Here is a 14,045-nt window from a genome sequence, read left to right on the forward strand (position 1 = left end):
AGGCCAATTCTTCTTAAGCAAATAAATTCTTTACAAGAAATTGCACCACAAGGTCTTACTTTGATGCGTAACAGAAGCAGAAGTGAAACGATTGATCGAGACTGTGCATGGTTGAGTCTACGGACCCCACATGAATGGTTACATGCTAGCCAAGAAGATCATGATGATGGGATAGTGCTGGACGACAATGGAGAGTGACTACTATGAATATGTTCGCAAATGCCATCTATACCAGATTTATGCCAACAAAATCAATATTCCACCTTCAGAATTACATAATATAACTACCCCTTGGCCCTTCCGCTTTGGGGTATGGACATCATTGGACAGATCTCATTGAAAGCTGTAAACGGGAACTACTTCATCTTAGTTGCTATCGATTACTTTACTAAGTGGGTAGAAGGGCATCCTATGTCAATGTCACGAAAAGCAATCTCTTGAAGTTTGTCAAGAACAACATCATCTGTTGGTATGGGTTTCCCAACGGATTAGTAACTGACAATGCAAAAAACTTCAAGAACAAGGATATGATCAAGATGTGCAAAGACTTCCAAATCACTCTTTACAACTCAGTACCCTATAGACCCAAGATGAACAGAGTCGTCAAGGCAGCTAATAAGAACATTAAGAGAATTATCGAGAAGATGGATGTTACATATAAAGATTGGCACGACATGTTGCCTTTTACGCTTCACACCTATCGAATCTTGTTTAGGACTCGACTGAGGCAACTCTTTACTCACTAGCATACATAATGGAAGCAATTTTTCTTATAGAAGTCGAGATCACATCCCTCCACATCTTGAAAGAAGTAGAGTTGGATGAAGTTGAATGGGTTCAAGCTCGATTCGACCAGTTAAATCTAATTGAAGAAAATGACCTTGCAGCCATTTGCTACGACTAGATCTATCAACAACGAATAGCTCGCACCTACAAAAAAAATGTCAAACCTAGAGATCTCTTGCCAGGAGAACTTGTATTGAAAAAGATTTTGCCAATCCAAGAAGACACCCGAGGAAAGTTTATACTAAACTATGAGGAATCATTCATTGTGCAGAGATAATGACAGAAGGAGCTCTGATTCTTATAGAAATTGACAGACAAGTCTTCCCTCAATCGATCAATGTTGACATTATCAAGAAATACTATGCCTGAGATCTGATCCTGAGATGACGAAAGGTCATCTTTGCTACCTTGAAAATAACTATCTAACCCTAGTCAACCCTTTTGAGCCATCATGTTCATTTCTTAACCTAAGTTTGGGGCAAGTCAATAATACAAAATGAAACAAAAAAAGAAAATAAAAAAAATATATAAAAAATAAAAAAATAAAATAGAGAAAAATAAAAAAGTCAAAGCATCAACATACTCCTAGCCAATATGAGGATAAATTGTGAACAATAAAAAATACAAAAAAATAAAAAAAGTAAAAAAACTCGGACATTTGATCTTGAGTTTGACCCAAATCTCTAGCCTAAAAAAGTTCAAGACACGCTGGGAAGAGACATAGATCACCTTTTCGAAATAAAATAGACAAACCCCATGTCTAACCCATTCTAGACAAATCTGGATTTTAACTTTTTTGTATCCTTTCACTACCATTAACCTAAGCCAATGTTTTGTCCCACCAAAAGTCCTTTTTGATCAGGGAATGTTCTAAGATAACACAATGACGATGGCAACACTAATAATCTAGTGACTTGATCCGTACCTCAAATCTTAGTAGTCATTGAAAAACTCGAGAGGGGAATCTAGATTGGATATTCGAAAAAAAAAGTGTCTTGAAGCGTAGAGTGGCTAATCTCGCAGCTGAACTTGAGTTACCGAGCAACGAGAAGTCGTCGAAAAACTCGATAGAAGAATCTAGATCGATTACTCAAGAAAAAATGCCACTACAATAGTAGAGTCGTTGATCTCGCAGCTCAACTTGAGTCACCAAGCCACAAAGACAAAGAGACTTTGAGCTAGAATTATAATGTAAAAATCTAAAAAATACAAGCATAGTCTGAAAGGGAATAATGAAAATTCTAAAAGACATTGTGAGTAAAAGAATCAGACAGTGGCAAGATCAAAACCACTGGCACGATGAAAACCCCAAAAAAGGGATCGATAAGCAAAAATGTGAAAATCGAGTCTGGTGAAAATCATAACTAATGCTAAGGGAAATAAGAAAAAAAAAACACAAAAAAAGAACTCTTAGCCCACAAGAGTATAAACTGTGAATGGCAAAATCTTTCCCAAAATCGTAAGGCCCGAGCAGATTTACCAGGGCACTAGGAAAACTCTAAAGGGATCAAAAGAATAATTGACACTTGTATCCCTTGTGATTGGCAAAATGTCAAAACCGCTACTATCAAAGATTTTACAAACTCTGAATTTATGGTACTCATTTGATAAAGACATTTCATAAAAATTCAAAATAACAACTATTTTGGCCAATGACGACTAATCTAGGACTTATTCAATAAAACTTCATATTTTCAAGAACAATAGATATAACTGAAGCTAAGTAAATATAAAACCTATTTTCTCTACATTAAATTATTCAATGTTTTGCATACTTTCAAATAATGACAAAAAAAGTGGGAATACAACACGCAACCTGTCAAATGTCATGGTAAGAAATGAAAAAAGAGTCAAGGCGTTCCTCCAAAGCACGAATCCAGACAACTTGGCTAGTCATCACTCTTTCAACATCTAAAGCGTCACGACTCACCAAATATGCTACAAAATCGTCAAAATGAGGACTCTAGGCAAGCTTATCCCTCAAATCAGCAACTTCGGCTTGAAGCCTAGCCACTTCACCACTATTACTAAACCCTGACCGTGTAAGTTCAGACATCAGCTGAGCAATCTCTTTCCGCATTGTCTTATTGAATTTGAGCCAACTAGTTTGAATTCAACAATGATTGGTTTGGGACTCTTTCACTCGATCTCAATAATCAAAGAATGATGAAGTACTAGGACATAATCGGGGCACTATCGACATCGATTGCCTCTCAAAGATGAGTTTTCGAATCCAATGCAAATATGAAGGGAATAGGTGTGCTGCAAAGACAAGTCAACTCATAACCTCAACTCGGCTCTATTCTTTTACGAGTCAACTCAGAAGTACGGTTGATAAATGACCAACCAACTTGCTAAAATTCTCAGGGATGAACACACCCTGATCGTAGTCAAATTGTCAAAGAACCCGAAGTGGTACATAGTGAGTTGTCCTATAGAGACCAATCAAGATAAGAAAACGGACCTCGTCAAATGTGATCACGGGAAACCTCCTAGGTTGGAATGCACCAATCCATCTCACATCCTTATCATCAAGGTTGCAAACAAAGGCAAACCATTCCTCTTTACCACTCGAGACCAAGGGAACGACTTGTCTTGACATCATAAGCACAAGATCCGCATTAACGCAAAATGAACAGTTAATGTCATCGGTCGAGGCCACGTGATCCATAAACCAAAGTTACAAAAAGAGAAGCCTTCTAAACTCTTGAAAACTAGTAAATTTGAATTAAAAATTTGTGCTAAGTTTGGAATTTACTTGCAGGAGTGGAACACATCCGTGAAAAATTCGATAATGACCAGACGAACAAGCCGTGAGAGATTGGAACATCTCACTCAAAAGTATAGGGGCCAATCGACGTCCCTCTAGGACTTGTTAAATCACATGAATGAAGGAAAGGTCCATGATATCTCTGCCATCCAGAAACAAGAGTTGACTCACTTCCATCAAAATAAGGGCCTTAAAGTGAACCAACGACTTTGAGGGATCAATAAGGTGCTCGATCAAGAAGGATTTAGATATTGTCTTCAAAATCAAGCAATCGTCCGGAATTATCAAAAACTTACGATTTATCCTCAAGAAGTCAATAGTCTTGCCTCGATAACCTTCACGCAAAGGCGGAACAACCACTGTACACAACATTTCGAGACCCAAAAGTACTTCAAACACCTTAATGGTGGGAATTATCTTGTGTTCCCCAAAATGAAAAAGATTAAGTTTGAGAACCCAACACCCTAACATAGCCTCAATCAAACTCCATTGCACCGAGACCTTAGGCAAGGAAAGTGTGAACCCTAGCCTGTTCAAACCCTATTAAATCTTGTCACCAAAAAATAAAAAATAAAAATCAAAAAAATCAAACAAATCAAAAGAATTTCAAAAAATCCTTTCAAAATGCCTTAAACTCCGATTTGTTAAAACACGACAAAAAATATCCGAATTTCAAAACTCATCAAATCTGAGATCTCAAATGAGCTTCGTGTCATTGAGATCAAAGAATGAATAAGGAAAAACTCTGTGAGACTCCGTGCTTGAGTAGCCATTTTCCTCAAAAATCATCAATTCAATTACTAATTCGAAGTCGTGTTTTTGCAAAAATTTTCTAGTCCGTACAAATAGGGGTTTAATATATTCTTTGCACGTAATTCCTGCAAATAATGACAGCTATAGACACCCCAATTTGAACGGACCCCCACTCGAAAGGGCCCAAAGATATCAATTTTTTTAATAGCTTACTAACAGGTCTAAAAAGCTCAATTCATCCAAATACGACATTTCGATCAAATCGAAGGTCCCTAAGACCCCCTAAGGGTCTAATGGACCCACTCAAAAGACTTTGCATACCCCCATCTCCCCCACTTTTCACCGTTCCACTCTCGTGGTCATACATACCCTAAGCCCGTTCAAAACCCACGAACTCTCAACTCAGAAAAATGCATCTCTCACACTATCCAACCTAACCTAGATTCAATCCCACATCACCTAAACCTTAAAACATACCCACCCTAAAAAACTTCTTCCAAAATAATCCTAACCAATTCCAAATAATCTAAAACCTTTCCTAAAATCCAAGTCCAATACACCAAAGCCCAAACCAATTCAAACATTATCCATAATCCATAATCTTAACCCACAAACCACTATCCACATCAACTAATCACCCTTTGATCATCAAAGAGAACACATGTCATCACCCAATTCACCTCCCTCATCCAATTACTTACTCCTATCACCTTTCTCTAACAAACCACTATCCACATCACCTCTCTTTAAAAATTATTTCGACCCATACCATTCCCTAACCTACCCACATCATCATTTCTAAAAAAATCATCTACCCCCCATCTCAATCCATACCCTTCTCTAACCTACCCTCATCATTACTTACAAATCCATCTTCATAAATCAAACCCACATCCCTCTTCTCTAATCAAACACTCATTCTCTCCAATCAATTTATCTAATCATCTCATTTTTCCATCTCTTTTTAACACATGTCACCACCTCCTTCACCCTCCCAAACTCCAATCAAGTAACCCCTTACAACTTATTCTCCTAATCTAAACATCACCCCCTTTCAACCTACCTAACACTTAATTAACAAACCACTCCCTTACGCCCCCATTCTCTTAAATCAAACACCCATCATCTCACCTCATCAAACACTCCACCCAAATGGATTAGGTAGGATCCAAATCATTTAGATAAAAAGTTATCAATTTACCCTCATTCCAACTCTAAATTTCATACTCTCCTATCTTCAAAACCCATGCCATTCCCTACTTTTCCATTACTTAACATCATTATATCCTTAAAGTAACCTCCAAACACCTATAAATACCCTCCACCCCTTCTAAAATGGGTAACCAAGTCTTACAAAAAAAAATCTACACTTAACTCAACTCTCTACCCATCTTTTCTCTACTCCCTCACTTTATTTACCCTAAAGAATTACATTAACATAACTCAATAAGGAGTAAAAGAAGAAGAAGAAAAAAGAATGAAGGAAATGAAGATCAAGTTAAGGTGTTAAGGTGGGTTAAAGGAAGCATTGTACCCCTCTTTCTTTCTATCCTCTCCATATCCCTATTCTACTACCCCCTCATCTCTTTCTTTTTTCTTTTAGAAAGTCTCTAAGGTGTGATGTTTCCCCTCCCCTATCTTCGGTAGACCAGACTTTGGTTCGGTTGAAAGTATAGGGGTTATAACCACCTTTAAAATCAAATTGATTTAATCCTTCAAATCGTTTTGAGGCAATCAACATTCGGATTCTTCTCAACTCATGAGAATAAACTCGTAACCAAAGCCAACACTTTTCAAATATGTGTTATTTCCAAGGCTAATGCCCATTAAGATCATCTCCTTAAATGAAATGATCCTTATAAGCTAAAGTCGATAACGAATCCCTACTTAGGATACAAGTTATCGACACGTGACACTTTATTTTACATTTTTAATCAAAATGACCGAATTCTTTGAGGTTACCACCAATTGTTAGGGAGAAAAGGGTGCCTAACACATTTCCTTTTCTCCAATCGAGCTGCTTACCCCGATCTCAAATTGATTGGTATCTTATCCATTGAGAGTCACTAAATGAAAAAAATGTCATTTTTTCTAAAATGCACATTGGGTGACCATTCACACCTTTTTACACATAAATGGTGACAACTCAAAACCTTCGTAGAAGTGGTATTAGTATCCAAAAATCACGCATCTACAATCGAGATTGATCATTCTTGATTGGTTAAAGTGGGTCCCATTGATTGATCGAAATTCTCTTGATACTGGATTCGAATGATCTCTTGGGCTTGTTCAATCAAATTGGGGTGTCTACAATCACAATTCAAAGAGAGTCATGATAATCTGACTACCTCATGTGGCACACTCAATCAACTCTCTTGATATGACAAGTTCGGGAATCATAGATCTATAAGCCTCGGCATACACGATTCCTTCAGGATACACATTTTTATGGGGAAGTGCAATATTGCATCCCAATGCATACATATCTATGGTTCCCGAACTTGTCACGTCAGGAGTGTCGATTGAGTGTGCCACGTGCGGTAGTCAAATTATCACGATTCAAAGAGTTTTCTTCACTTAAATTTGATCATTACAAGAGATATAGTTTATTTTTGATATTTTCGCAACCAAATCAAAATGGCATGTAGAGATAGATAGCTAACAATTAAATAAGTATGCATGTAATTAAGAAATAAGCAAGAAAACTACATTTACCATTCAATTACTACATTCGAAGGAAACTAACTATATGGCTGCACCAAACTATATTATCTGAACAAAGAAACCTAGCTCATTTCCTAATAAAGGCCTCTCATGCTTAGTAAGAAGGCCAATAGCTCTCAAGGTCCACACATGGGTCCATTTGTTGGTATCTGTTGTTCCCATTAACATTCATGTCTACATTACAGCCAATGTCCGTAGCAAGAACCTGATTGTTCAACATGGATGAAGATGCATCCGTCGCTAACATGTGTTGGTTCAGCGTAGTCGGAGGCATTCCCCGAAAAACTGGCTGCGGCGAGGCCCCAAGGTTTAAATTTAAACCTGAAATTGTGAAGCACCCTGGGTAGTTCAACTGGGGCTGCATTGGTAGGTTTCCATTTGGTGGAGCTCTAATGACCCTTGAAAGCTCAGCCATTTCAGCATTGCTGATATAATTCCTTCCAATGGGGAAGTGGCAATTGTCGGCCTGCATTACAGGTTGCATGTTGGTTGGACCGATTTCGAGGTGGTATGGATTAGCTCTGGATTGATTGGATGGGTACTTCTTCCCTCCTGCACTTTTTTGGAAGACGCGGCAAACCACCCATTCATCCTGTAAATGGCAACATTGGACCCTTCAGGTAAAAAATATATCCAAAAATAGAGTTTATTTATGGGCCTTCAAGCCTAGCATTGGATGTACGTAACCTTCAAAGTTATATATTATAAATACCCTTTAAAAAGCAATTATATTATCTCTTCTAATGATAAAAAGTAAATGTTTTAATATTATTTTTAAAATTTTATTATATTTAAAAAATACCATTAAGAAATGACAATAAAAACCATGTTTTTGCCCACTAAAAGATAAAATGAGATTACTTTCCAAAAAATTTTAGTCTTAGACCTACTTTGCTTTATAGATGAACACTAAATCCCTCTCTCTCTAGTTTTGAGTTTGAAGAAAAAGACATTGGATAGATGGTGAAAAAAAGAATGCACTACATGAAAACTGAAAAATTCTACAGAAAAAATTGACTGGCTAAGGTTCACGAATTTTAGAAATTGAATTTTGATGGTCTAGGACCGTCGAAATTCTTGTTGTTCCCAGATTTGGCAGCTTAGAGCTGTCGAATTTCTCTCAGTCTTCATTAATTTCACAGTTTCGGCTCATCGAAAATAAAAATAAAAATTTTGACAATGAAAAATTCGACACCAATTCGACCTCTTGGTCCGTCAAATTTGGGTTTTTTTCACATTGTGATGGTTACCCTCATCTCCTAGCTAGACATCTATGTAATTAATTATAATTATACGAGAGGTGTGTTATATGGAAAAATTAGTCTGGCAATAGAAGTTGTCTACTTCTTAAGGGAAGTTTTGGGAAAACCAAAATTTTGGAGGTTGCTTAAGCTTGGCTTAACACATTCCTTCATTTATAGACATAAAATATCTTAATACAGAAATGTTTTATTATGTTTGTAGAAATTTCATGTATAGAATGGACATAAAAATAATATAGTGGATGATGCTATACTACATATGTGGCCACCAATCGATCCATCTACATAGCTTGATGGTGTTATATATATATAACACCATCAGACTTAAACTCTCATGTTCATGCATCGTCATAGAGACACATATTATGTTTGAAATTTTGGATTCTGATCTATGTATAAATAGTGGCTTTGGTGGTCATACTTCATACAACGAAGGTTGGAGATCAACTAGACCAGAAAATGAAGCTGATCCAGCAATTAAAATCAAATTTCTACAGACCTTTTTGTTTTGCCTAATAAAAGAATTTGATAGATCATAAGGTTAATTAAGAAACATCCTAGGTGCAACTCATTGGATGACATGCAGCTTATAGACTGTATTTACAATCTTAAAAGTCTAGACTGCAAATTTGTAAACCATTTACACTACGTGGAAAAGGGGGTAAATTCGAGGCAAAGGTCCGTCAATTTACCCCTTTTTCACTTAGTGTTACGATGAATAATTTAAATACCATGATGAACTCGTGAGTATTTTACCTTAGTGGTTCTGAAGGTGGTTTTTGAATGAAGTCGATATTCATGCATGACCCAATTGGTTTTCTCTCCTCTTGGAGCTCTCCCTCTATAGAAAACCAATGTCTTCTTCATCCCAACTAACTCCGATGTAACACTGTTGAATATCTCCTTGTCTTTCCCCGTTGTCTTCCAGTAACCAGCATTTGTTGCACGGTTGGTTCGTACACCCGTCGGGTATTTTCGATCTCGAAGGCTGAAGAAGTACCACTCTTTTTCTCCCATTTTTGCCTTCCCTATATGAGAAAATGATTATTATATTGAAGGTTAAATTGGATAGAAGATAGACTTAATTGAGAGTAGTACTAGTGGTTATGAACATTTCATATAAAATGACTTTATGAACCACTACTGTTTGAATTCAATGATTGGATCAGAGTCTCCGAAGATGGATCGATGTTTGCTATGTTGATTTGAACTGAAATTTGGAATAGGCTGGTTGCACTTGAACATACCATCTAGAAACAAAGAAAGGGGCTCATATTTCTTTATACTTGTATTCAATGAGAATACAAAGTTATTATTCACCAAACTTGGGAAAAATGAGAGAAACACAAGAAACCTTCTATTAGAAACCTAGTTAGGTTGGATAATGTAAATGTTTCTTGCCAATTTTGAAGAAATTAAGAACTTCTGATTATCTACTTTATTTAACTTGATACCTTGGGAACTTACAAAAGTCTTTTTTTATCTTTACCTAAGCTAGGGTTAAGCATTAGATGTCACCCGTAAGAGCACAATATTCTGATAATCTTATCTGATCATAGAGGATAACTGGCACCCACATATTGTGCTCCATCACGTTGCGACGGAAGTCATAAGATCTCCTTTGCTAATATATAAATATTAATCATTTTCATCCATTTAATTCTATCTAAAACCATGAGATCTCCTTTGCTAATATATAAATATTAATCATTTTCATCCATTTAATTCTATCTAAAACCATGAGATCTCTTACGCTAATACATATTAATCCAACAAAACATGAATGGAGTTATGGAGGTAGAGTGTGGTTTCTATACTCCATAAATAGGGTTGAGGATGATAAAATATTAGGTAGGATGAAATCTAGTCTTATCGGAATCAATCGTAATCATTGTGAAAATATGATTCGATGTATCATATATTGTATACCTTATTAGAATTTATCTGATCTAATATTGTATACTACCTGGGAGATCCCATGGTTCACATTTGTTGAGATCAACATCACCGATTGCTCTTCCCGTGAAACTGGCATCGGAAATCTTTTGGATCAGATAATATGTGATGAGCTCTTCATCAGTAGGATGAAACCTAAACCCTGGAGGCAATGTCTCTTCCTTAGCCACTCCTTCCATCTCTCCTTTTTTTATCCTTCTGTTTATGAATCTTTCAGTCTTCAAGATTCCCAAACTTGGAACTTCTACTGGGTTTATACGGTTTATCTGTTACAATAAAAACACAACAAATAATCACAAATTTAATAATCATTAAGATCATAGATAGAAATGATTCACTCCAGTAATTAACTATAAGATCATCAAATTCTATAGAAAATCCTTCAATGACTTTTTTTCTTTATTATTGTAGCCTTTCACCTCTTGGGAATGAGAAAATCCTTGTATACAAACACAAGTTTATAGAGAGAGAGAGAGAGAGAGAGTGATGATCATCAAATTCTAGAGTAAACCCTTCAAAAATTACTTTTATGTTTATTATTGTAGCTTTCTCCTCTTCGGAATGAGAAAATCCTTGTTATCCAAAACAAGGTTACTATGAGAGAGAGAAAGAGAGAGAGAGAGAGAGAGAAGGAAAAAACTAACATGAATTATTCCTCAAATCATCTCAGAATCTCAACTTCCTAAACATCATCTGGGGGTAGAAATTGAAGTTGTTGAAATAATATTTTGATTAGGCTTTCTTCTTTACTTGGGCAAAGAAGTTTGATATATAAGGCTTTTGTGTAGAGAGTGTGTTCTTGAAGTTTTTACCACTAAGGGTCGTCTCCTACAAGGTCCTTTACTACGACTACTAATTAATAGGAAGTTTCTACGGTGCAACAACGTTGGACACCGAACGTCCAACGATAATTGATTGAAATTTCCTACGGATTAATATTTTCTTAGAATACCTAGATATACTTGTCATCTCAGCCGTTTGTTGGACACAGGTGTCAGACAAGGATGGACTCTAGAATTTTGCAGGCTGCCGAAGAACTCGTATATATGGTTTAGATTAACAAACGAGTCGTGCTGAGGTGACCTCAAGATTGTATCTCATATCTCACTTTCGTGACGTTAAAGTTTGTAGGAGCCATAAAAGCTTTTCATCGAGATTGGATGGAAAGCATCTATGGTTCGTACAAATTTGAATGACAGGACAATGAGATCTGAAGTCACTTCAGCATTATTTTCTAACAATATTGCCCTATTCATCTTTACACAGATATGTGATTTAATACGAGCGAAATGACATTAGTGTCCCCCTTAACAGTTATCACTTATAGACTTTTTTTTATTTTTTATTTTTTAGGAAAAATGATTATTAAAATCAAATTTTGGTAAACACAGACCAATAAGTTTTTAGTGTTGAAATATGTACCATTTAAAGGCCAAATTTTATAAACGTTAACCTTTGGAGGATTTTTTATAACTTTTGTCTAATTTTTGTTAATAAAGTACCCAAAATATCTTCTTTTAATTAAAACACCTAAATTAAAATTAAAAAGTCTAAAACACCTAAATGAATCCCTAAATGTCTTCTCTAATATTCATTGATCCCCAAACTGCAAAATCATGAACTCCATTAATGTTGCTGGTTACATATCAAAATCCAAATAGTATGGATTATTCCATTTTTTAATTAATTGTTCATTTTTTTTATTTTATATAAAAACCCAATAACATATGCTATCTTTATCTCAAACATTATGGCACCTTATACACGTTAAATGGAAATTTCTCTCTATCCAGTGGTTCTAAACATAGACACAAACAAGGTTTCAAATCTCTGAATTTGACATTTTCATGGAGAAGACTGAGTTATCTCGAATGAGTTATCTCACATTGGATTTAAGATAAACCATTTGACTCATTTTACAATTATTTATTAGAATTTATTTACATACCAATAATTGTAATTTTTTTATAAAAATAAAATAGATTATAAGATCATTAGTTACATATTATTTTTTATTTAAACTATAAAATAATTAAATAGTTATTTTAATTAAAAAAATCTAAAATCCCAATTGAATGAACTGAATTTTACTACTCTATCTTCTTAATTGACTCTCTGGTTCAATGGGCTTTGAAAAAGTCATGTTGTTTATTTATTTAAAGACTATGTGCCATCATTTTTTTCTCCCCTTTTAATTAAAAAGCTCATTTTTTACGAGGAAAAAAAAGTACAAAGGAATGCAAAATAAACATCCAATTCCTCAATTTTTATTGTACAAGTCTAAACAATAGATCTTACTTTACCATAAAATTCTCTCACATGACACATCATGTGTCCTAGTAGATTGAATTAAATTTTGCTGGAGATCATTAGCCTGATTTTTTAAGAAGCAGTTATTACTTTAGGATGGTTAAACAAATAGGTTGTGAATATGCAACTAGCACCAATACGTATTTTATATCAATTGAATTCCATATTTTTTTTGGATGGTATTTGAATTCCATTTTGGATGCCCAAAATGTGAGAAAATTAAAGAATGAAAATCGTCGTGAATGTGATAGTGACTATTGAATCAGAGATTTGAGTGAAGATGAGAAAATTGAACTAAATAGGTCGCAATATTGGGTGATAATATGTGTTTTGCCACCGAACCTATTCATCACTCAGTGTTTTTATCCATCATAAAAACTTATTTATTTTTGTTTCTCCCAATACTAATCTTTCCTTTGAGATACACACCAGGTTGTTTTTGGTAGGTATGTAGGATCTTCATAGCAAGCATGAATAAATTATATTGTTCAATCTTCTTCATTTAGAGTGATAATTTGTTGACATGTCCTTGTACATTTATTTTCTCTGACAAAGGAGATTTAAAATCCATTTTTCTTAAACATCTAATAGTTTAGATCCTACTGAATCTGCATGTTTGTTTCATTTTTTTAGAAGGTTATCACAAGAATTATTCTAAATATCCACACATTGCAATTATTTTCTTCCATTTTTAGTAGTTTCCCTCTTGCAAGTTTAGGATGTGATAGAGCATGAGATTTCAAATTGTGTATTTCATGGCATAACAACTACATTTCAATTTGCGATTTCATTTATTAAATATCTTTTATTTTTTTGCATAGGTTATATTAAATATCTGTGAATTTGGCAACAAGCTCAGATCAAGTCATCAAGAGACTAGAACCATTGTTGTCCACACTATGGGAAGAAGAAATTGAATGTGTAAGACAAATATTTGAAAGTGGCAAAGATTTTCGATTGACACGAAAGAAATTTTCTATTACTCATCGATTTGTCTACTCATTCATCAAGAACAATAGAGAACATATTAAGGTAAATTACTCAGCTAAGGGGTGTGATTGGAATGTATTCGTTAATAAAATTAATATAAGAAATAGGTTCACAATTTACAAGTACATAAGTGTTCAAACACAATGCAGAAGATAATGTTACTGCAGAGATAAAGATCTTGAAGAAGTTGGTTACTAGTGTTGTGAGTAACAAAATTTGGGATACACTAGTTTACGCACCTATGAAAATAGTGAAATATTTTTTTTTGAGGTTATGCTGTTAACATACTCTATAAGCAAGCATGGAGAGAAAAATAATTTACAAATAGTGAAATTCATGGTACAACAAAAGACTCTTATATGAGATTACCATGGCATTGTAATAGGATAATGGAGTCCGACCCTAGGTACATGGAGATTCATACAGTAATAATGGATTCATGTTTTCACCAATTATTTGTTGCATTGCATACATCCCTCCATGATTTTCGTCCC

General features: G+C 35.0%; 1 protein-coding gene across 2 annotated transcripts; it reads right to left on the reverse strand.

Annotated features, from left to right (window-relative positions):
• Positions 1–6,938: 6,938 nt before the first annotated feature.
• On the reverse strand, positions 6,939–10,985 carry NAC038 (NAC domain containing protein 38). Of its 2 annotated transcripts, XM_086456274.1 has the most exons (4): positions 10,896–10,985; positions 10,262–10,517; positions 9,052–9,323; positions 6,940–7,625 (listed from the first exon to the last, which is right to left on the reverse strand). In XM_086456274.1, exons 2-4 carry the CDS (start codon positions 10,428–10,430, stop codon positions 7,128–7,130), a joined length of 939 nt encoding a protein of 312 aa, XP_086312400.1. In that variant the 5' UTR covers positions 10,431–10,517; positions 10,896–10,985; the 3' UTR covers positions 6,940–7,127. The 2 variants fall into 2 exon arrangements, with proteins under 2 accessions (XP_086312401.1, XP_086312400.1); XM_086456275.1 differs by lacking the exon at positions 10,896–10,985 and having other exon boundaries at positions 6,939–7,625.
• Between the last annotated feature and the right edge of the window lie 3,060 nt (positions 10,986–14,045).

The sequence above is a fragment of the Akebia trifoliata genome, chromosome 10 (genome assembly GCF_017979445.1).
Source record: "Akebia trifoliata isolate Shusen 1 chromosome 10, ASM1797944v1, whole genome shotgun sequence".
NCBI lineage: Eukaryota > Viridiplantae > Streptophyta > Magnoliopsida > Ranunculales > Lardizabalaceae > Akebia > Akebia trifoliata.